Source organism: Malus domestica, chromosome 14 (assembly GCF_042453785.1).
Source record: "Malus domestica chromosome 14, GDT2T_hap1".
In the NCBI taxonomy this organism is placed as follows: Eukaryota; Viridiplantae; Streptophyta; class Magnoliopsida; order Rosales; family Rosaceae; genus Malus; species Malus domestica.
The window spans coordinates 23,237,773-23,262,789 of record NC_091674.1 but is presented as its reverse complement, the minus strand read 5'-3'; the positions used below and the strand labels follow the sequence as shown (position 1 = coordinate 23,262,789).

Here is a 25,017-nt window from a genome sequence, read left to right as displayed (position 1 = left end):
CTTGGTAATATTTCTCTTTCCTTTGTTCTTGGCAATAGACTCTTGAGGTGAAACTTGCTCTTCATCTAGAATAGATTCTTCAAGTTCAACTTTTTCAACATTCTCTTGGTCTCCCACTTCTTCATTGTAGTGACTTCGACATCAGTGGAAATAGAATTTGAAGTACTAGAGGTAACTTTCTCAAGCTCCACCTGTTGGACATCTTTCACATTCTTCTTAGAGTCTTTGAACATACTTTCTTCATCAAATGTCACATCTCTACTGATTACAAGTTTCTTCATCTCTGGGCACCACAACTTGTAACCTTTGACACCACTACTAAAACCAAGAAAGATAGCATTTTCGGCTCTAGGATCAAGTTTATTTTCTGTTACATGAAAATAAGCAGGTGAACCAAAAATATGAATATAATCATAATCAATAGAAGGTTTTCTAGTCCATACCTCTATTGGTGTCTTACCCTAAACAGCAGCTGAGGGTAACCAATTGATGATGTGACATGCATAAGTAACTGCCTCTGCCCAAAATGACTTGCTCAAACCCGATTGAGACAACATACATCTAACCTTCTCAAGCAAGGTTCAATTTAATCTTTCTGCAACTCCATTTTGTTGTGGAGTTCCCCGGACACTAAAATGCCTCACAATCCTTTCATCTTTGCAAACTTTAAAGAAAGGGTCGGATGTGTATTCTCCACCATTATCCGATTGCAAAAATTAATCTTCTTCCCAGTTTGGTTCTCAACCATTTTCTTCCAACTCAAGAAAATGCTCAACACCTCATTCTTGTGCTTCATAGTGTAGACCCAAGACCTTCTAGAATAATCATCAACAAAGGTCACGAACCAATGTCTACCACTCAAAGAGGGAGTCTTTGTAGGACCCCAAACATCCGAATGCACATAATCAAGAATGCCCTTCGTCTGATGTACTGTAGTATTAAACTTTACTTTAGTTTGCTTCCCCAAGACACAATGCTCACAGAAATCAAGCTTACAAGTTATGGCACATTTTAGAAGACCTTGTTTCACAAGCCCTTGTAGAGCTTTCTCATCGGCATGGCCTAATCTCATATGCCATAGTCTAGTAGAATCTGAATAAGATGTGCCCATATTTTCTGAGATTACACACACTTCGCCTATCACGGTGCTTTCTTACAATAGATACAAATGATCACATCGAGAAGCTTTCATCACAACAAGTGCACCATAAGTAACTTTCAATGTCTGCCCATTTGAATGAAACCTGAAGCCCTTGGATTCTAAGTGCTCAAAGAAATAAGATTTTTCTTCAAATTCTGTACATACCGAACACCTGTCAACTCTTTAACCATACCATCATGCAACTTCAAACGTATTGTACCGATCTTTTTTATTGTGCAAGGATTGTCATCTCCCATGAAAACAACACCACCATCAAACTCTTATAAGTTTGAAAACCAATCCTTGTGAGGAGTCATATGATGAGTACAACCCGTATCCAATACCCACTTAGTAGCACAATCAAATGATGAGGAAACAATTAAAGCAAAATCAGAAAAATCATTTTCATGCTTAGCAACATTAGCTTTAGAACTCACTTTGCCTTTGGTCTTCAACCCAGGACAATCTTTCTTCCAATGACCTTTATTATGACAAAAAGCACATTCATCAATTTCCAAACTATTTCTACCTTTAGAAGTTCCTCCAGGTCGAGAAAGTGATTTTTTCTTACTAGAGAAAGATCTCCTCTTTGATGATCTACCTCTAACAAACAAAGCCTCAGAGGTACTATTATGATTTTTATCTCTATGCCTCATTTCATAATTCATCAAGGCATTCGACACATCTTCAAATTTCACAGGTTCTTTACCATGCATAATAGTGGTAACAAAATGCTCATAAAAGTCGGGCAAAAAATTCAACAATATTAAGGCTTTATCTTCACCCTTAATATTCTCATCTAAATTCATCAAATCGGCAATCAACTTATTAAAAGCATCAAGGTGTCTAATAATTTTTGTACGTTCTTTGTATTGGAAGCAATAGACTTTTTCTTCAAGTGTTGCCGGTTCTTCGCACTCTTCATCATGTACTTGTCTTCTAATTTTTCCCACAACACATTTGTCAATGTCTCCCGCATCACAAAATACTTCTGAGTTTTTGCAAGGCACAACCGAATTGTAGAGCAAGCCCGAAACGGCAAGTAGATCTTGTTGAGCCAACACATTCTTGACCTCACATTGCCACATGCCTAAATTGTTTGTGCCATCAAACTTTTCCACTTCGAACTTTGCACTGTAGTTCTTGCAAACCTGGAGCTGCTTCCAAAAGGATTCTTATCTTGCCTATTTGACATCTTTAGCAACTAGACGGTACCCAAGAGCAACCATTGCTCTGATACCAATTGTTGTGCTAGGATAGCACCAAACCAATTGGGATCAACTCAAGCTAACCCACAAGAAATATATCAAATGAAATGCAAGAAAAGAATATAAAAGACACCAAGATTTTAACGAGGTTCCTCAACAGTCAGTGTAACTGGAGTACGTCCTCGGAGAAGTAGGAGCTCACCCAATAATCCACTATCAACTAAATGGGAGTTTACAAAGTGTTGGCAATCTCACAACCCAAAACCCCAATAGACCCAATAACTCTCACACACCAAAGAAACAAATAGAGAAGGAAATATAATGAATAATTTTCTCTCTATACAAATCTCAAAGCTATTACAACAATTACTTTGATGGATGATTGCTAACCAAAGAGGAGCACTTTCTTCTTCTCTCCAAAAAATGGGGTTGCGGCACCCTTTTTCTTTTCCTCTGCTGCTCTCTATTTTCCGCTGCTATCAAACAAAGGCAGCTGCTGCTGCCAGTTAAAACCCTAGCCACACCCGTGGCTTTTCACATGGGCCAAAAAAAAAGGCCCACTTAATGGGCTATTGAGATTAACTTAAGGCCCAATGTAATTTGGTCATAAATTCAACAGCGTACTCCAAGAAATTAGCACACGAAATCCACGCAATTTTATATTTTAACACCTGCAAAAAGCTTCTAACAAATTGAGCAGAGTTGAACATTATTTTAAATTTCAAGTTTAAACACAATCATATGTTGTAGAGCATATTTATATGTATATTATCCATACATTTGCAAACTTAATGAGATTTCTGCAGAAACATGAGCTTTAATTTGTTCACTTTTCCTCTTGGCATGGTTCATCAATATTTGTCATCCTAGACGGGAACCAACGGTAGTTTGCCTCCGTATATCTCGGGAAGCCGGCTCTCATCAATCTCTTCGAGCAGAGTTGATTTCAGCATTTTGTTTTCGACGAATACTATCTGCACAGAGAAGCGAGATAATCTGAATTCTGGAGTATGAAATGCTGTATACACTCATGCTAAATAACATCTTGTGCAGATTGCTAATTTTACCTTCTTAGTTTTGTTGTCGATAAAAGGGTAAACGATTTTCCAAACCCTCATGAATATGAGAGGCGCATGGACGATGTACGTCTTCCCTAGCCTTTCGGGATAGTAGTCCTGCAACGATTAGTAGACAGTTATGGATGTTATGGGACAATTTTTATCCTTCTGGTATATTTTTGTTTTCACTTTCGCTGTAGAAGTTATTTATATATTATCTGACTAGCAACTTAGCAAGTTTGTTTAATCTTGTATGTACATAGAAAAGTAATGCTAAGCAGTTGAACAGATACCTGCAAAATTGAAAGAGCTCCAAGGTAACCTCGGAGGTCGCTGTTTGAATATCTTCAGCCTTCGAGATATCCTATGGCAATGAACTTCTCCTGTCCTGGCGGAATCCTGACACATGAAGTTCAATTCAGCACATAAAACATATCGTCTATGGACTATACATGTTTCGCACGTTGCATATCCTTGCGCTCTTACATTACATAGCTTTGCAATGGCAAAAAGAAAAAGAAATCGCTTAGGAACACGGTTGAGTGACAAAAAAACTTACTTTGCACATATCTTGTCGAGACCATAGACTACAAAACCTGTACATACAAAAATATACAACTTTTAGATTTGGAAGACTCATCAGATTTCTTCTGAGCCATAGGAAATGTTACTTATTGTATGAAGATTTTGAAAAAATGTGGAAACGTACGCTTGAATTCCTTGAGGCTGTCTTGAAAGTGTCTATATCCAAGGATAACTGCTATGGGGTATCCATTCTTGTCTGATCCCTGTAAAAACATTGTGTTCTGTGCAATTTGGTTTGGAATCTCGGAAGCAGAAATAGAACCTTTACGAACAAAATCGCGTCTCCATTTCAAGTACTTGAGGAACATTGCAGATGCCTGCTCTATATCCAAATCACGAGCACGCAGGAACCTTCTTATCGTCAGATCATCCACTATAGAACACAAGATCAATGCGCCCGAAGAACAGCACTGGCAAAGAAAGCATGACATGGTTCAAGTAAATCAAGCCATCCTTCCAAGTAAAGGAATAATAATTTCTAATTTACCGTTGCTTTCAATTTTTGGCTTTGTACTCAAGCTTATTGTGAGAAGTGATTAACCACTAATTAATCACGTTATAAGCCAAAAACTATCTATATATTAATTTCATTTTTGAAATTAGAACTACTATTTTCACCCTTTTTTGCAAGACCGATTCTTACAAATTAAAAAATATGCAAGTATTTTTTCACTGGTAAGACAGCACCTTGGAGGATGGATCTTTGCCTTCGACGAATTCTCTCACACGACGAATTCTCATCAGTGTCCCTGCTTCTTCTGCTTCATCCTTCATGGTTTCCTTGCACTCCATCTCAGACACTACCTGCATGCCCTCGAGCATATATAAATAGCTAGCAAGTAGTTCTGCTGAGAAATACTCACGAGTTTTATAGCCCTATTTTTTGGAGTATGATTTCGAATCTATAACGCTGGAGTTAGCTTCTTCAAAATTGTCAATGATGCAATGCATGATGAATTTCTCACACACCGATCGAATTCGGGTTGGTAGTGATGCCATGAGTACCAATGCTTTCGGTCAAAAGTAAGGTTTGTTATGAATGCTTATATCACAACTTTAATTAACACTTTATGATGATTTCAATACCACATCATTACAATGGATTTATTGCGTGGCTAAGTTTAAATCTTACATACCTAGTGTAAAATATTATTTGTTAAAAAACTAGAGTAAAAGATGACCATGTTAGAGCAATTCTAGCGTGACAAAGGCCCCCTAGGGCAACTAACCGCATTTAATGAACAATAACTACCTTTTATATCTTCACCCTTAAACTAAATAGTCATGATAATATGCAATAAAATATTAGTATTTTTTATTTTATAAAATAATGCAAAATAATTATATTTGTAATTTCGAATAAGGTTTTTAATCGTTCTCATTGCGCCACATGTCATTGTCCGAAAAGATAATTTTTGGTGATAGAGTTTGATAAGATTTTGGGTAAATTACATTTTACCCCCTCAGGTTTGGAGTCGATTTCAATTTCTTACAACATCTTTAAAATATTTCAATTTCATACATTGACTTATCATTTTATTTCAATTTCATACATCCGTTATAAAATCTGTTAAGTAAACTGTTAAGTGATGACGTGACAAATATGGGATTCCCATCTATGCTAACATGGCTAAAACTTAATAAAAAATTTAAAAAAAAAAAAAAACAAACAAACAAACAGAAAAAAAAAAGATCCCCTTCTTCTTTCCCACCCGAGCCCATTCCCATTACCCTTACCCGAGCCCACCCCCTTCTCCCATCTCCTATCCCCCATCACCTACCCCTTCACCTTGCTGAGACGCCAGATGTAGTGGGCGTGAAGCCGCCATAACCCGTCGAGAGCGAGGACCACAGATCTCAGCTATTGGCTGCCGCAGCCGCAGCCGGTGTTGGCTTAGTGCCTGGTGCATATCAGCTCCCAGAGCCGCTCATCCTCCGCCGTCTTGTCCCACTGCTTGCTCACGCCTCAACAAAAAAAAATCATGAAACACCTTCACCCAGATCGTTGCACCTACTCATCCCTTCCTTCCCGTCGATGTTGCACGCCTCAACCAAGCTCAGCTGGCGCGGCGTTGCAGATGACCCTCCAGTTCTTCACAGCCCGTCTAACCTTCTGGGTTCGAGACTCCAAGATCTTCATTTCCCCTTCGATTGCTTTTGAGGTTATTAAACGGTTAAACGATCCGAGATTAGGGTTGAAATTCTTTGAGCTCAATAAGGTTAATTGGAGCAGTGTATGGACTTACATTCTCTTTTGAGGTCTCTGTGTCAAATGGGGCTTCAAGATTTGCTAAATTGGTGTTTGATTGCATGAGGAGTGATAGGCATACACCTAATGATTCTGCCGTGGAACTCTTGGTGTCTTCATATGCTCAGATGGGCAAGTTGGATAATACTAAGAAGTTTCTTGATGAAGCTTATTTTGATTTATGGGTTCTGGAAGAAGTACAGAAATTTATGGGGGTTTGGAGGGAGAAGATGAGGGAGAAGGAATGAGGAGGAAAAGGAAGGTACTTTCACGGCGTGGCGGATCTAGGTCCTTGCAAAAGCAAGAGCAATGATGGAGAAGGAGAAGAGCTCTGGAACTCGAGGGACCAGTTGAGCCTGGTTGAGGAGGTACAATGTCGACGGGAAGGAAGGAATGGGTGGGTACGGCGATCTGGGTGAATGTGTTTTAGATTTTTTTTCTAAGTTTTAAAATTAAATTTTTTTTATTACGTTTTAGCCACGTTACATAAATGTAGCAGCCACGTCACCATAGTTGAGGACTCCATATTTGTTACGTCATCATTTAATGATTTACTTAACAGATTTTCTAACGGATATATGAAATTGAAGTAAAATGATAAGTCAATGTATGAAACTGAAATGTTTTAAACATGTTGTAAGAAATTGAAATCGATCCCAAACCTGAAGGAGCAAAATGTAATTTACCCTAAGATTTTTATCCAATGCAGACATGCCACGTGTCGTTACCTTTTTTAGAATTGTTGAGGATAGATTTTTGATAAGATTTTTAACCAATCATGTCGCGCCACGTGTCACAATTTGGTTACAATCTTTGATGATAGATTTTGATCAGATTTTTAACGAATATGCTAGCATTTTCAAATTTGCTAGCATTTAAGATAAGGCAAGTGGAATGCCTTTGGAAATAGCAAAAACCATATTTGAAGGCAACTTCAAATTTGACATCTCTTTGTCTATGCCAGCTTAGCTTTTTTTTTTTTTTTTTTTCCATGTCAGTTTTGACATCTCGGTTGGAGTAAATGATATGTTATTTGTTACTCTTATATATCTATGTGGTAAGACCATCTTCAAAGGAGATGTCAAATTTTAAACATAAAATTTAAATTTGAAAGCTTATGTGGCATATTGATATTTTGAATATTTTTATTCTCCACCCGATATGTCTAATCTAAACTATTATTGATTAAATTATTTACTTTTCATAAGTGTAATTAGTATTTTTAAAACAAAAGATAATAATAGAAATTATCAAAAGCATTTACTACTCACTAAATATAGATGTGAAGTTACCATTAAATTTGATAGCAACCCTCTTTGTACGAATGTTTACTGTTTCGAATTCGAATGATGCATCAGCAATAAGAAATTTGTGTGTGGCTGAGCAGCTTTGGAATGACCATTTCTCCCATGGTCATTCCGAATTCGACTTGTCTTCATATCGAACAGAACCAAACCCTATAGGTTCGGTAGTAATTCGGTACTTTCAGGCATACCGAATCGTAACGATCCGGGCTGAGGCCTACTCCTAATAGAACTCTTGTCCTTCATAAAGCCAACAAATTAAGAATTGTCATGTATATAAAAAATAATAATTTAATGTTGTTTAATTGTATTGTACATATAACTCAGGTCAAAGTGTAAAAAAAATTTGGTTACGGTACATGCATTTACGTAATACATTGCATCAAAGGTAACATAACGATCAACATATCATTGAAATTCATCTACTCACGTAAGCCTGAGATAATCATGAAATTGAAGTTTAACAAATTTGTTTCAATGGTACCGCAATTCATGGACCTTTTTACTCGACCCTAGCCAAAGTCTGCCTTCTAAAAATTGGTGTGGGATATCGAGTGTGTTGAGCTGAATTTAGAAACACGCAATTATCAGGGGGAGCAACCATTAAATATGTTGTTTTACTACTTTGTTTTTTTTCTTTTCCCGTTTTGATTAGGTGCCTAGCAAAATTTTAACGAGCTAGCATTGGAGAGTTTAACGTGATATCAATAATCTCAATAAGGGTTACACTCTTCTAAGTTCTAACTTAGCTACGATGTTTTTTTAACGAGGTCACTAATTATTGAATTGGAGTTACAAAGAAGTGTCGTAAAATATATATAGTTGATGACTTTAATCAAGCTAGTGATTAGGGCAATCAGTAATATGAAGGGAGCTATTACCGTTGTTACCATTTACAGTAGCTTAATTGATGAACAAGCATCCATTTCGGCCAAATTTTAACGGTGTCGGTTGTAGTGGGATAAGTGGAGTAGATATTGTTATAATCTCACCAAACGTTTACCTTAGTAGTTGTAGTGATCAATCAAATATTACAGCAAGTAATATGAACCACCTAATATTAGGTGTGAGGTTTTAGCCTCGGTGTTTTCTAATTATTCATGCATCATCAACTAAGCAAGCTTAAGTGCTTAATCACCGCCTTGGCTTTAAGCTCATCTATAACTACTTGATGGTGTCTGTGGCTCTCCTGTTAGACTGAGAGAAGATAACGGTTTTGAAAGGAACTCCGCGGGATCAACTTCCCGGAAACTGCTCGAATCCACAAGGGCAAGTGCCAAAGCCTGAGACAAGTCCTTGTCCTCCCCAGCATTATAGAAACATTTGCGTTTCTTAGCATCAACAATTACCTTCTTCCAAATACTCCCACTCTTAACCAAAGTTGGTTCGTTCCCCAATATCCAAAGACAATACCTGCGTGCGTTTTATTTTTTTGGTCAATGTATGTATAGACACATAACGTACAACAAATTAAACGACTAAAAATTCAGACATCTAACCTACAATAACATGTATTGTAAGAGGAGTACCTTGCACGTGTTAGCATCACATTCGCTCTCTGACGATTCGAGAGGAATCCCACAGATCCATTCTCATTACATCTGACTGTGGAGATTATTATCACATCCTCTTCGCCACCTTGGAATCCGTCAACAGATCGCACACTTAGGGCAAAGTCACTAGTTCCAGAGTTTGCACTGTATTTTCTGACTCTCGCTTGAATTGCATCAACCTGTGCTTTGTAAGGTGATATTACTCCGACACTAACCTTCTTCTTTGTGCAAGTGAACTCTGCGATCCAGATATAAAAATTACGCACAGAAGAATCTTCAAGAACTCGTAGCCATAAAATCTACTGACTTGCAATAAAATTTACCTCTGTATAGGCTTGCAACTATCTCATAGACCACAGCAACCTCAGCCATATTTTTCTGGCTACTCCCGCGATCAAATTCTTCTTTTCCATTGGCTATATTAATAAACGAGTAGCATCCGTACATTTTTCCCGAAAGAAAGCACTTGTCATAGCTTTTTTTATTGACATTCGAACCATCTAGTAACCGGTGGTTGTAAAACTCTCTATTAGGAAATAAACTGATCCAAGGATGCATTCTATACTGGACATTGAGAAGGAGCTTCTCGTGTCCCAACTGTACAAGTCTTTCAAACAAACTTCTCCCAAATACAGCCTTCTCGGAGATCTAACAAGTTCATGGACTAAACTGTTAGATAATGTGTATGTGGGTGTGTTTTTGTGTGCGTGTGTGTGTGTATTTATGTATGTATGTATTCAAAAACCTGAAAAACACAGAGGAGAGGACGAAATGAAGACCTTGCTTTTCACCATAGCGGGGAGTTGCCTTTGATCCCCAATGAGAATAGCATGGCGAAGACCAGGGAGTTGCAAAGGAATTAACGATTCACATTCTTTAAGCTGAGCAGCTTCATCAACCATCAATATTTCTACCGGTTTCATTCCTTTTGTGTACAATTTAGAAGAGCTCGAGACAGTGCAACATATTAAGCAAGCATTTTCCAAGCAAAAATTTCCTATTTCCTTCTCGTCAGTCAAAATAGGAACAGAAAATGCGCGAAGTGACCTCAGTATACAAACACAATCTTGTACAACTAATTGCATCCTTTCATTAGAAAAACCAACCTCATCAAATAAATCTTTGCAAGAGTTGAGCAAATCCAAAGCTGTAATCATGTCCTTGACTACCTTTATGGACATGCAAGAAGTTGGTAAGTGGGTGTACAAATTTACCATACAAATCTTGAGGCGCTCACCAATGGAATCAAATTTTTCCTTCACAAACTCCTCGAATGTCATAAGATCATTATCATCGTCACTTGTTGAGTTTCTACCTTTGATTAACGACATTATCACTCCCTTCAGCATCGTCATCCATGTATTATCGCCCTCTTCAACCTCATTGTGTCTTCTCCTTTCTTCTCTCAAATACACTGCGTACTTTTCCTTTGGATCCTCAAGTAAATCAATCATTGATGCTAACCGATGTTTCCATCCACTCAAAGGGGCAAAACACTCGGCCAGAATTTTAGTACGATAATCAAGAAATACATCAACAAGGTCATCATGATCATCAATCTTCATCCTCTGCTCATTCCCAAATAGAATTATATCCCCAAGCCCGTACTTACCATAATCAAGTGACTGATTTACCAATCTCAGCACGCGTGCTGTTACTTGTAACACGGCAATATTGGTTGGAGCACATGTTAATGTTCTGCACTTCAATTTAACCATGGCAAAGAGTGACATACCGACTGTCTTCGTTTTTCCAGTTCCAGGAGGTCCCCATATTAGTTTTATGGTATTACGGTGGTTGCATTTACTTAAACTAATACAATTCAAAACTGCAGCTTTTTGGGAATCATTTAGATCAGAGCACATTGCATGAAATGTAGCAGATAGGTAGCATTTTTCGTTGTCAAAGCAAATTGAACACGAATTCCTACCCTGTAAGAGACAAAGACAAAAGATTGTGAGGTTAACCAATCAGAGTACAAACTAAACATGGTCAGCAATCCAATCAGAGTACGTCATCACATCAGTATTGCAAAAGCATGAAGATGGGTTAGTTCGTCAAAGATGTTAAAGTAGAGATAAGAGTCCAGGAAAAATACTTGTGATGAATTGGCTTGCGGTTGCAGCAAGTTTTTAGTTAAACTTGTATTTGCCCCTTTTAAGTTCAAAGCTTTCCATATGCGAACAGCTGTTGTCATGTTCACTAGATAGACCGCAAAAAGTGTATCTGTCTTGATATGCGTGTATCTTCCTGTATCGATATGCTTTGACGAGAGTATTGAGAGATTACTGTCTCTACTTCGATGAACATATGCAATGAGATAGGAAATTCTGGGCCCGTTCAAATGATCAACGCATTTTGGTTTAATATCAGTTAAGGCAATAAGATCTCCAACCTGTGGCACATATGTTCCTACACAAGTAACATCATAAAACAAGTCTTTAGGAGGTCCATGATTCTTAGAAGTTTGAACTGTCAGAATTTTGAGAGTAGGGGCCTGCGATAGATTCATCATGCTTGAGAGTAGATCAGCATGCGTTTCCTCAACAAGTGAAGGAATGAAAGATTTCATGTAACTCGTCACGGTAGAAAATGTATCAGGAATCTTTGTCACCTGCAAGTTGACGAAATGAAAGGAAAACTGACGTTGTAATTTTACAATACTACTGACAAGTACATGATCGAATACGAAAGAAATTAGAAGCGCCGGACAGTAGAAACAGCACAAATTAACCTGATTTCGGTAAAGATGTGCATTGAGAACATCCTCAAGTGACCAAGAGAAGACGATATTGATTAAGGGTCGAGCTGCTGCAACTCCATAATTGTTCAACTTACTACTCTCCTGACGATCCATTACGTACAAACTGATGGATCTTCGGATGATATTCGCAGTGACTTGAGTTTAAGGAATAGTGATGAAGTCAATGGCATCAATTAGCTTAGCTCTCCTTCTTGTTTAAGTATATACTTATATATTTTAGCAATCAAGTAGGGGACAACTTGAGCAAGACGACTAGTCTATACAGGCTACAGAGAAAGAAACAAAACTTCCAGCCACCAAGACGACTAGGTACCAATGTTTTCATTACTTTATGATTGAAGTGCTTTTTCTTTTTCTTCCTTTTTAGGGGAAAAGTACTTTTTCTTTTTTAAAATCACAGCTCTATTGGAACTTGGAAGTGAGAAGTGAAAAGTCACTTGAGCTAAATTATAAGACATGATTAAAAATAAAAGAAAATTAATAAAAAATGTTTGAAAACTTTGAGCTTTAATGATAAGAACAAAATAAAGGGTAAAATGAATAGTATCAGAATTGACTTAAGGGCCGAAGGAGTACTGAACAATTATGATGAATCAACAAACATGCAACCCCAACTGATGCTATTGAGTAACATAATCCGAATCATATATTTCAATAATAATTGTTTAGTTCGTTCCACATCGAGTGATGAAAGATACCAATATAAAATTCTACTCTTTTACATCAGGCAATGACGATGATCTTCACGAATCATATGCTGTGTAATGGCTGCTGCTCTGCTGCACATTGTTCATAAGGTTCAATCGCTTGTCAATTGCCATACACCACAGTTCAATCGCTTGTCACTCTGCAACTTTAACTCGTTCCTAAAAACAAAAACAGTTAGTACTAAAATTGCAACATTCAAACAAAAGACCTAACTCAAATTCAGGTAAACCCAAATTCAAACAAAAGACCTAACTCTAAATAAAAAATTAGAAAAAAAAAATGGCAACCAACTCGAAACCTTGAAAATCAACTAAACCCAAATTCAAACAAAAGACCTAAACCCAAATTCAAACAAAAGACCCTAACTCTAAATAAAAAATTAGAAACAAAAAATGGCAACCAACTCAAAACCTTGAAAATCAACTAAACCCAAATTCAAACAAAAGACCTAACTCTAAATACAAAATTAACAAAAAAAAGGGCAACCAAAAAGACACACAACTAACCAGAAAACAGCAAGACTTAAAACGCCAAGAAGGCGGCGTGCGAAGCGTTGGACCAAGGATGAGAAGACAAAGACAGAAAACTGAAGACGAAACATAAAGAGGCTAAAGAGAGAAGCAGAAAAATGATAGGAAAAAGCGAACAAAGAGAGGAGTGAAAACGAAACAAAAAGGGAAAAATCCTCTCAACAGAAACACTGCCGATGATCAACACGTGGAAAGTATGTACTGAAAAAGTAGAGCACAAACCCAAAAAAAAAAAAAAATCAGAGGTGGAGGAATGAGAGTTGCGCATGCGGCAAGGACAAAACAGTCAAATCACTGTACAAAATCAACATTAAAATGAAGAGGAAGGAAAAAATTAGGGGCATTCTCGCCATTTTACTGCTCTAGAACAATACCAAGGGAGTTTGAGTTTTAGTATATATAATAATATAATGTCTCACAACAGCAAATATATGGTCATTCTTTTTACACAATTTATGTAGTTGAACATATCTTATAAGTACGATATATGGAAGAAAACGCTCACTGGTTAGTGACAATGGCGCATGGTAGACTTTGGACACTGCAACCTGTGGAGCAAAAAATGCCAAAGTTGAACAAATAACTCAATTTCGAATTTATCTCTATATAAACGAAGTCAGATTTGGTGGTATCAAAAATACCCGTCACCTCTTACAGCTAAAGAAAACAGTTTATTAAGCAAGGACAAATTAAGTTAAAACCCCCTACATAGAAGGAGTTTGTTAGTATATGAGACTCCGGTTAGAATTCTATTGGGCTAGGTTATGTAAATCTATGTGAACCTAGGTCTACTTGTACAAAAAGTTATTTGACTAGAATTTATTATGATATTTAAGAAGAGGGAGGAGTTTTGAACCCGGGACGCATGGGTAGGAACCCAACATCATATCCACTAAAATATTGTACCGTGTATTATCAATTAAAATGAATACAATTACAATCCTACAAAGTTACTAACCTTTTTGAATTTTTTTTTTAATTATAAACCATAAATTAAGTTTTGTTTTTCTTCAAATAAAATGAAAATATCCAAAAAATAGTCAAGACTAAACTAAAAAAAAAGAGCGCCTATGGCAAGAAGCTAGTATTTGTATAAAATGTGCCACCTTGAATCGAGTTTCTGATCACCTGGAGGATTAGCCACACACTCCACGCAATGCAGCTCATCAGAATAAGAGCAGAACCCTTGATCCAGTTTTCCTAAACATGTTTGATGTTGCCATACTCCTCTGCGTTGTGAACATTTATTGTTAACTATGGAGGAATTGAAGAAGCTTAGGTAAGAAGAAAGTAGTGCGAACAAGAGAATTAGAGAGAATATGCAATCTGACTTTGTATTACACACAATGACCTTTTGAAGCAATTACATCAAGAGGTTATATAGTAACAACCCTTATTTCCCTATTACAACATTACCCTTATCAACCTTTTCTTATTACAATAGTTCCCTCAACAGTTTTATCTAACTCTCAACCGACTAACTAATTCAACCAATACACTACTCCCATTACTCCCCCTCAACCATAACTGGGAAGGAATTGTAAAGCTGTGGTTGAAATCAAACCAAAATCAGATGAAAGTAGTAGAAACTGCTTTGACAAATCCTAATCCAAGATTATGACAATGTTTATTGAACACAGGACTATGTAAACCTTTAGTGAATACGGGACTCGTTTGGTTGTGCTTTTGAAAAAGTCAAAAGCGCTTCCTAATGAGTAAAAGCACTTTAGATTTAAAAAAATTATCGTTTGGCAAACATTTTAAAAGTGCTTTTAGCTAGAAGTAGAAGCACTAAGAAGCATTTTCTAAGAAGCACCTAGGAGGTGCGTCCTCCTAAAAGTGCTGCACACAGAAAACAAGGGAAACACTTTGCTCAATTTAATGAATTTTTTTCAATTCCAAAATTATCCATATTTTTTAATTTGCAAAGTCTACAATGCTATTCCACTTTATAAAATCATCAAAACTACCATCAATAATTTTTTCTAGGGTTGCACGTTGAAAACACAAAAGGTTTTTTATTTTCAGATTATTTTGGAGGCTAGAGTAGTCCACTTGGTCTCCATCTCTTCCTCTCCATCTTCCCAAATCTCTCTACATCTTCATAACCTGAAATTTTTGTGGAGGTATGTATGTTATTTCTTATCTTAAATTTGTATGTACTGTGAGAATTTTATTGGTTATATATATATATATATATATATATATATATATATAATTTTTTGTCGAAATTGTTGTGAATTGACTCGAAAGCAATAAAATATGGCTTCAGAATTGAAACAAAAAGGAGAAAACATAAGCCAAACCTTCGGCCTCCTGTTGATAGAGAATAAGTGTCCCCTGCATATATGGATCTTTAAACCATCACCTTGTTTAAGAGAAAAGAAAGCCCTCTTATTATTATTTGTAGCATTATATGGATCTTTAAAATAGTAACGCAATGCACACAGTCATTCAAACAAGAAGGTTTCATATCCTTTGAGTCGAATATACATATAGATTATTATTAGCCCACAAGTCATAACTAATTATTAGTCCAACATGCATATAGATTATTACAGCTTCCATGATAATATGAAGATCCCCATCAGGAATCTTATCCTTGTTGTTAATATCCATGAGCTTAAATCCCTCATGTATGCCAACAACTTCCTCCATCGACAAATGCTCAGTACTACCTGTTAATCTAAAATCCCAAAAGAACCAAAAAATAAAAACATTAGTAATCGAGGGCACATACAAATCGAGCTTACAATTACAACAACTTAACAATTAGTTTCTTGTTAGGGTCACAAATACTGCAAGCAGTGGTGTACTGCATTATATAGCAAGTATTAGATTACAAATCATGCATTATTGTTTTTAACTTAGTTTCGTGTTGTTAGTTAGGACATAAGCAATGGTGTATGCTCTTATTACATGCTATGGTTTTTTTTTCTTTCTCTTCATAGATATGTCAAAAAATATAGTTAAGGATGTACAAAATGCATGTGGGGAAGGCAATGAAAAAAAAAAAGCAAGGCAATGTGGGGTGATGCAAGTGTTGAGACATTTATAAGCATTTGTGTGGCTGAGACATTCGCCGGAAACAAACAGGCGGTCATCTTAATAGGATTGGATGGAAAAATGTTATTAAGAAATTTAATGACCTTACTCAACGGTCATATGTTCATAAACAACTCAAGAACAAATGGACAACACTTAAGAAAGAATGGAAATTTTGGACATCTTTAGTTGATAAAGAGGCTGGCTTAGGATGAGATCCTGTGAAGCAAACTATAATTGCAAGTGATGAGTGGTGGGAGAAAAAAGTGAAGGTGAGAAATTATTATCTCAAATCAATGGAGAATTCAACTTCATATTTATGTTCTTTTATCACAATTTGTTAATTCTAGTTGGTAATATTTCAGGATAATCCTGAAGTTGCAAAATATCGAAATAGTGGATTGAAAAATGTTGACCAACTTGACATTTTGTTTGAAGAAGGAGTTGTTACAGGTGTAGGTGCGTGGGCACCCTCACAAAGGTTGATGAGTAATAATGTCCAGAAAGCTCCAATAGGTGAACAAAAAGACAGTCAAGATGATTTGGAGAATGAAATAGTTAATAATGATGGACTTGACGACATAGTCGATGCTGAGACACCTTCCCCTGCTCAACCTTCAACACAAGGAAAATGAACAAAAAGAACAAGGGGATTCTAAAAGAGTTGGAATTGGGGCCAAGATGATAAAACAATTAGATAGTATTTTACAAGCTATAAACAACTGTTCTAAAAGCAAAGATAAGCCTGGTTGTAGCATTGAGGAAGTGATGGAAGTTTTGGAAGGAATGCCTGAAGTTGTGAATGATGACGAGCTCTTTATGAAAGTTGTTGATATCTTCACTGAAAGAACAAATAGAGAGATGTTTGTTGCATTGAAGCAATCTAATAGACAAATTATGTGGCTTAAGAGCAAGAAAGTTTGAATCGTCACATTTATTTTAGGATTATCGTATTTCGAGATGGTTTTTTTTTTTTTTTTGTGATTGAATAAGTATTTATTACATAATGGATTGTTTGAACATTTGCTTTTAATGTTTTTAATTATATGATTTTTATAACTTTCTCTAGAATGTGATCTTTATTTTTTGCCATGAATGTATATTGCTCTTTTATTAAATATTTCTTTGTGTTTACACATATGAGTATTAGTAGTAGTGACAGTAGCAATACAAACACATCTACTGATGGAAGTGATGACGAATTTTATCAATTGGTTTTTGCAGGCTGTGTCACGACTGTGTCTGAATGGTTAAAGTATGTTGACAAAGTACCTTGTAGGACTTCTTCATATACAGGACATAGATGGGTAATGGAAGTTTTAAATGGTCATCCCATAAGATGCCATGAACAATTTAAGATTGAACATCATGTTTTTAAGGACTTATTAGAGACTTTGAAGCATGATTATGGCTTAAAAAGAATTGGAGATATAATATTGGAAGAAGCATTAGCAATGTTTCTTAACACATTAGGTCATAGGCACACTAATAGAATTATCTAAGAGAGGTTTCAACGCTCCAGTAAGACTGTTTCTAGGTGGTTTGGGATATTATTAGATGTTGTTTCTCGCATGGCCACCAATATTATATGCCCACATGATCGGCAATTCAAGAGAGTTTCAAATAAAATTAAGGATGACAATTGATATTGGCCATATTTTAAAGGTTGCATAGGGGCAATTGACGGAACACATGTCCCAGTTGTGGTGCCTAGAGAAATGCAAGTACCATATATTGGTAGAAAAGGAAACACAACTCAACATGTTATGGTTGTATGTGATTTTAATATGTGTTTTACAATTGTTTGGGCTACATGGGAGGGTGCTACTCATGATTCACGTATATTTATAGAGGCCTTGAGAACAACATAATTGAAATTTCCTTATCCCTCTTCTAGTTAGTAATCAACTTTAGTCCTATATGAATATGTTTATTCATTTATTATCTTACGAACACAAAAATCTTTTTGTTTTTCTTTACAATTATGGTGTAGGTAAATATTATATAGTTGATGCTGGATATCCACATATGAATGGATATATTGGACCTTATAGGGGTGAACGATTTGTCAACTGGTTTGAGGGTCAAACTAATGAATCTAGACGACAACTATGCATTAAAATAGAGGAGTTGATGAACCCAAGTTCCACGACACTTACAAAACCAGTTAAAAAAATTAAAACCAAAGGACGTCCATGTAAAGTTGACACTTCTACTCGTCGTTTGCCATCGGCCTTTGAGATTGTAGAAGCTTTTTCAAGTCATGATAGCCAAGCACAACCCTCTAAAAAGAAACTAAGAGGAAGACCACGCAAATTAAAGGTACCAGTATGCCCTTATCTTTATAGTTGTGGTGTTTGATATACTAACTGTAACTTCACTAAGTAACCCTTGATTACTATATAGACTTATAGCTCAATTTTACGCAATTCGACCACCCCTACGAATCAATATAAGAGATAGTTTCCTGAGGTAATAAAGCAATACATTACTATTGCAATTGATGTCCTTGGAAATGGTAATTGTGGATATAGAGTCATAGTTGGGGCAATGAGATTTGGTCAAGATTCATGACTAAGGGTACGTAAGGACCTATTGGTGGAAGTATGTGGTTGCCCATTCCTATATGAGCAAGCTTTTGGTTGGAAAGAGAAGCACTTAACTATTTTGAAGATTCATATGCATCAGAACTCTACTGGATGAGCATGCCAGATATGGGCCATCTTATAGCTTCATGTTATCGTGTAGTGGTGATTTTTTTTATCCCTTTTTGGAATGCCTCTCATTCCTACCTTTATATGTATTAGGAGATGATGAGGCCACTAATCTTCCTAAGATTGCAATTGGTTTAGTCAATGACAATCACTTTATACAGGTACTAAGAGTTGACTTACTTTTTTTTGCAACATTGAACGTTGTTTTTGAAAGCTAATTGACTCCTTTTGTTTTGTACAACTACGTTTGGCACCAGGACATCCCATGCCATCGGTTGCACAAAATTAGCATACTCTTGCAGTAAATAACGCTCACCACTGAAACGATATGTCTTGATTATGACTGATTTATGTTTTACAAACTGAACTGAAATATATTAATTGCCATGTGAGAGTACGTTTGTAAAAAAAAAGGTTTATTTTTTAATGGTGATTTTCAACTAGGTAGTGGTGATTTTTAATGGTGCTTTCTTGCACTATAGTAAGATGCTTGTGCCGCATATCGGAACATCTGAAATATATATTCTACCTTCTAAAACACTTTTTGTACTCTTCAGCTTCTTGTGTCATTTCCTCGAGGCTTTTGTCTTTCATTTCCTGGTCTAAATTAAGTTTTTGCTTTAATTCCTGCTCCTTTTCATCTAGTTATATCATTGAACACAAAAATAGTAAATACTTGAGGCTAAAACATACGAATTAGCACGCATTAATAAAACTTGAGATAGATGTTCCAATCTTACTGCATCATAAATCTCATCATTTTTCTCGAAGTCGCCACATTTCCATGGGAGGATGTGGATATGAACATGGGGTACAATATGTCCACCTTGGGGTCCATCCTAAGGTTCAAAAAATGAGGACAAAGTTAGCTTCGGGGGACATAAAACTATTACAATGTGCAACAATAAAAATTTCAGAGCCTAAGATATGAGAAATATAGGGTGTATAGAAAATATGGGGTCTATATATAAAATATAAGGTGTATATTGAGAATGTAGAGTGTGAGGGTATTATAGGAAAGTAGGTGGGGTGTATTAAGATAATTTTTAAGTGAAAAAGAAAATATGGGGTGTATTAAGTATATGAGGTTTTTTCAACAATTTGTAGGGTGTTAATATAATAAGCCATTAATGATTTTATATGATTTAATTAGGATTTTGATTTGATTTGATTTGGTTTAGTTTCATTGTTTTGATTTATTTACTTACTAGTATTGCTCATTTGTAATCCTATAAATACCTCCTTATGAAGAAGAATAAAGTATTAAATGTTGCAGTCCTATTAGATTAGGAATGTGATTGTGTAAATCCTAGTATATCTTGGAATATCTCTTTTATTCCTATTAGGAGTAGATTGCCTATTAAATGTTGTAATCCTAAAGGGAAATGAATTAACCTTCCGTATTACTATAAATAAAGGCACAATAAGGTGGAATAACACATACCCACAATTACACATCTCTTTCTTTCTCTCTACCTATTGTCGCACCCCTCTCTCTAAGGCCTCCATAATTGTTTTGTAAATTATGCCTACAACACGTTATCAGCACGCTCTTGACGTTGCGCTAAAAAGAGAGTTTATTCTTCAATCAGGGGAGTATTACGTTTTAATCATTCTTTTTGTGATTAATTTATTATTTTGAATTTATCTACATGTTATTGATTCAATTTAATTTTTCTATGTTGAACGTGATACAACGCGTTGGAGATGTAATTCCGGCTTTTCGAGAAGGAACATCTACAAATTCAAAGGCTTTTGTTGTTTTCTACCAATCAGGTACGCTTAAAATAAAGTAAGATATTTCAAACGACCTTGAAGCATGAAAACATTCCCCATGATGCATGAAACCCCTATGTTTATATTTTCCTTCCGATATATATATATACGCATGAATGCTATGTGAAATTTGTGGGTCAAAGTATCGAAATAAATTAGAAGCAAGTAGGGTTTTCCAAACCCTAGATGTTGAAAAAAAAAAGAAAAAAAAACTCAGGGATTTGTTTTTGTGGCTTTGAGCCAATCCGAGCCACGCCGCCAAGCCTGAAGCTTAGGTTTGCGACATGGCAGCCTTTTGAGTTTTGTGCTACAATTGGGTCCATGGGCTTCATACCCCCGTTTGTTCTAGAAGCCTATATCTCGGCCTGCTCAGCAATAGCCAGGCTTACATTGTGTCAACAAAAAAACTAGCGCATGTTGGGCCTCTTTTCGGGCTAATGCCCAATACCAGCCAGCCCCGTATTGCTGGGCTCGGTCTTCTTCTTTGGCTCGCTGACTTGCAACCAATTTGGGCTGTTATGCAGCCATGTAATATAACCCAAGGCCTGCAGCTTGCTGTAAGGCCGGGCCTCACACTACCAGCCCACCCTTATTGGGCTGTGTCTTTTCAAGTTTTTTTTCGATCTAGTGACATATTTTGGTATCCCTCGCTTCTTAACCATACCCAAATATTTTTGGACGTTTTTGGTTAAAGCCACACTAGGTTATATTTTCTTAATTATTTGGCCCGAAGCCATCTAAAGTGAATATGATCCGAAGTCATTATCTTTGCTTCTACGATCGACCCTGAATGGTCCTGATCTATTGAATTAATTAAAAGTGACCTGCAGTTCATTAATCTGATAATGAATCCAAAATTATTGACCTGAAGATCACTTTTGGACATTAACGATTCAATAATTTATTTTATACTTTGAACCGTTGACATACTTTCGTAGTCCCGAAGCACTCATACTTGAGTTCTTGAAGTAACCCAAATCCACTACAATTAGTTGTATATTGCATTCTGTGTTCTTGCAGGAACCTCTCTTTTATGAACTAAACGTTCATAAACTAAATTGAACTTGTAGTTTCACATTTAGTGCCTTTGAAACCTGAAGTTTTCATAAAACAATACACCCATGAAAACCCGACAATTTTCATGAAAACCATGTCTTAGAACTCGAATGTTCTAACTTTACTTATGGATGATTCATTCCCATAGAACCAATCATTAACTTTACACCTAAATCACATCTCTAACAACGACTTCAGGTCTAAACAACCTGATTTAGAGCATTGGCACACTCCTCGTTGTATGAATGGTACTAAATCACCATTTAAGGGACCTTAAATTCTCCCTGACGTTGAGTTTTTAAGGATATTTGAGATGACAATGATCATAACCTCCAAAAATGAGCCCAAAGCTTTGATTTGGGGCCAATAGGTTGTCTCCCAATTGGGAACACGCCACATGTGGCCGGCCTGGAGCTGGGTGATTGAGTAGTTTACTTGTTTTGACACGACTTTTTGGGACACTTAGGTCGATCAATGATGTTACAACCCATCTCCTTATCTGAAGTAAGGATATTGTGCCTACAAGCACACTTTGCCAAAGCCTGCTCATTTGGGAAATTGATTTCTATATCATTCCTTGCAAAGATACGACATGACTTATTTTTCATAGTGGATTCAAGGGAATATATGTGGACTAATCCAACCAAAATGCGAACCATATAAAATACTTATGGTTTTGGTTGATGAATCGACAAACTGGTCACATGTTTGTCCACAAACATTACTGCTAAACCTCATGGCCGATTAAGGGCTTACCATCCTACTTATCCCTTAAGGTCTGGGAGATTGGATAATGCCGGAGAGTTTATATCGACGGTTTTCGATAAAGTATTGCATGTATTTTGGGTTTATAATTGAACATTGAATTCCCATGTTCACCCCAAATAGCCTCGCCTAGTGATCATAAAGTGCAATTTAAATTATCGCCCGAATTTTGGTCAACGTACCAAGTTTTCAGTTTCTACCTAAGGCTATGCAATCCTTGTACGCAGTTATGTTGGTTCGCCTTAAAGCCTATTGCCACCCAACTTATATGATGTTACAGTTGGTTACTGGGTACGAACCTGATGATTTTCGTATTTACGCATTTGGGTGTGCATTCTATGTGCCAAGTTGCGATGCCGCAATGTACCACCATGGGTCATCGAAGAAGGATGTGTATCTTTTGTCGATCATGATTCTCCTTCACACTAACTTTCTTCGAGCCCTTGCATGCGATCTCTTTACCTCTCATTTACGGGTTGTCACTTTAATGAGACAGTCTTCCCGCCGTTAGGGGGAGATACGAACATTAACGTTCCTAGAGAACGACGTGAATTTGCGTAGACGTTGCCTACTATGTCTCATCTCGATCTTTATACTGCACAAGTGTGATATTGCTCAAGACGCATTCCTCTGATCTAGCTGAAGTGACGAGATCATATACCAGCTGTAAACATGCTTGCAAGGATATACGTACTTTATAGACATCGAGTTAACCTCCTTGGGGGTGTGCCACTCTTGTTGGAGGGTGTGCCGCCCCTGTTGGACGGTCCGGTACACCAGTAGATAACCAATCAATCTGTCTTGGCCTGGAGCATGACAGATCACTCGGTTCGTAGGATTCACTTCCCTAGAAGAGGAAGACACGGCACAACAATGAATCCATACTTGATCGCAAATCATCTTCATCTCATGAGATTAATCAGGATTTCTCCCAATACTTAAAAGTTCTTGGTCTAGTATACTAGTTTAGATGAGAAAATGGAGTTGAAATGAGATTATCATCGATGATGTTTTCATTTATATGGTAGTTACCGACATAAATAAAAAGCGACGATATCAAATTATGTTCCGTTGATTAAGTGACAACTAAAGTTATAATCCAGGTCAAATTCCTTACCAAAGTGTGTTTTGGACTTGTAGTTCCTACACTGCCTAAGGTAACTTTATTGTGTTACAAATGAGAAATGAAACGTTATGAGATGAATGAAATAATGCGATATGATGCACGCCTTACGACACAAGGTTTCTCTTAAAACATCCTGTGATTGATAGTAGCATTATGAAATGTGGTTAGTGTTTTTTACATGGGGATATAGATACGGAGATTTACATGTAAGTTTTTGAAGAATTACATGGACTGGTTCAAATAGTTTCAAAATCACGGAACACCCTCTTTACTTGTTTGAGGCGTTCACTTACAATCAGACGGACGTGGTATACCCGTTTAAGTGATTATTTGATCAATTAGAGATGTGAATTATGCCCTTGCATGTTAAACTATGAAGTCTTATTCCAAATTGCTAGAGTTACAGTTTATGTCGTTAACACGAATCTGACTAAAGCTTCGGAATAGCTTGATAAAACTGCCTCGCACCTGAAGATGGAATTTGAGATGAAGGATATTGGGAAAACTCATTTATGCCTTAACCCGAAGTTGAAGCATTATTCTAACGGTATTTTGGTCTACCAGTCAAACTACACCCCAAGTGTGTTACTTTTGAGTATACCTTTGATCGTCCATACGTTATATGCAAATGGGATCCTTGAAGAGGTTATGGAATCCGAAATTCCATATCTAAGTTCAACTTTGCACTTCGTTGTACTTAGCTCATTGTATTTAGACAGGACATATCTTTTGTTGTTCATCTTGGTAAAGATGCAGCACCGCGCCTACACGCATCCACTGAATTGGTATTAAAGACATACCCTGAAGGTATTTCATGGGCAAATCCCAACGCATCTCAGCGGATCCAACCCCCCTGATCCTCAAAATGATGCTTGCCTTGTAGTTATGCTGACGTATGTTACTTATCAAACTCGCACAAGGCAAAATCCCCGAATGGTTATGCCTTTACCATTAAGGGATATCGCAATATCTTGGAGGTCCACGATATGACCTTAGTTGCGAAATCTTTGAATTGTTCCAAGACTCACCTTACTTCACTATGCCACAAGTGAGACATGGTTAGGAGTTCTTGTTGAGCATATTCGAAGTACTTGCTATGTTTTCATCCATTGTTGAATCCCAATTACGATTCATAAAGATTATGCCGCATGTATTAACCCGACCAAGCCATGATACATCAACAAGGTCAACACCAAGACATATTGCGTTTACATCTACATCAACAAAGCATCAAGAGATTGAAGTCATGCAAGCCGATCCTAGACAACCTTGCCGACCTCTACATGACGTCATTGCCGAATTCAATCTTCTAGAAGCTTGTTCGAGGAATTGATATGCCTAACTATCATATGCAATGCTTGTAGTTCTCATTTGGAAGTTATGTTAAACTTAGAGGGAGTATCTAAAAGTATATTCACTTGATCTTAATGTACTAT

At 36.7% G+C, this 25,017-nt stretch overlaps 1 protein-coding gene, 2 long non-coding RNA genes and 1 pseudogene across 3 annotated transcripts; all 4 read right to left on the bottom strand.

Moving 5' to 3' along the window:
* Positions 1-2,539: 2,539 nt before the first annotated feature.
* On the bottom strand, positions 2,540-4,545 carry LOC103454877 (CRAL-TRIO domain-containing protein YKL091C-like; annotated as a pseudogene).
* A 1,157-nt stretch (positions 4,546-5,702) lies between these two features.
* LOC139187569 (uncharacterized) lies at positions 5,703-6,692 on the bottom strand. The gene is made up of 2 exons (XR_011575598.1): positions 6,239-6,692; positions 5,703-6,146 (listed from the first exon to the last, which is right to left on the bottom strand). It is a non-coding gene; the product is annotated as an uncharacterized lncRNA (long non-coding RNA).
* A 1,829-nt stretch (positions 6,693-8,521) lies between these two features.
* On the bottom strand, positions 8,522-12,187 carry LOC103415121 (probable helicase MAGATAMA 3). The gene is made up of 6 exons (XM_008353473.4): positions 11,832-12,187; positions 11,196-11,711; positions 9,877-11,028; positions 9,421-9,745; positions 9,074-9,335; positions 8,522-8,957 (listed from the first exon to the last, which is right to left on the bottom strand). The coding sequence occupies exons 1-6, from the start codon at positions 11,952-11,954 to the stop codon at positions 8,699-8,701; spliced, it is 2,637 nt and encodes an 878-aa protein (XP_008351695.3). The 5' UTR covers positions 11,955-12,187; the 3' UTR covers positions 8,522-8,698.
* A 302-nt stretch (positions 12,188-12,489) lies between these two features.
* On the bottom strand, positions 12,490-13,212 carry LOC139191104 (uncharacterized). The gene is made up of 2 exons (XR_011575252.1): positions 13,076-13,212; positions 12,490-12,727 (listed from the first exon to the last, which is right to left on the bottom strand). It is a non-coding gene; the product is annotated as an uncharacterized lncRNA (long non-coding RNA).
* Between the last annotated feature and the right edge of the window lie 11,805 nt (positions 13,213-25,017).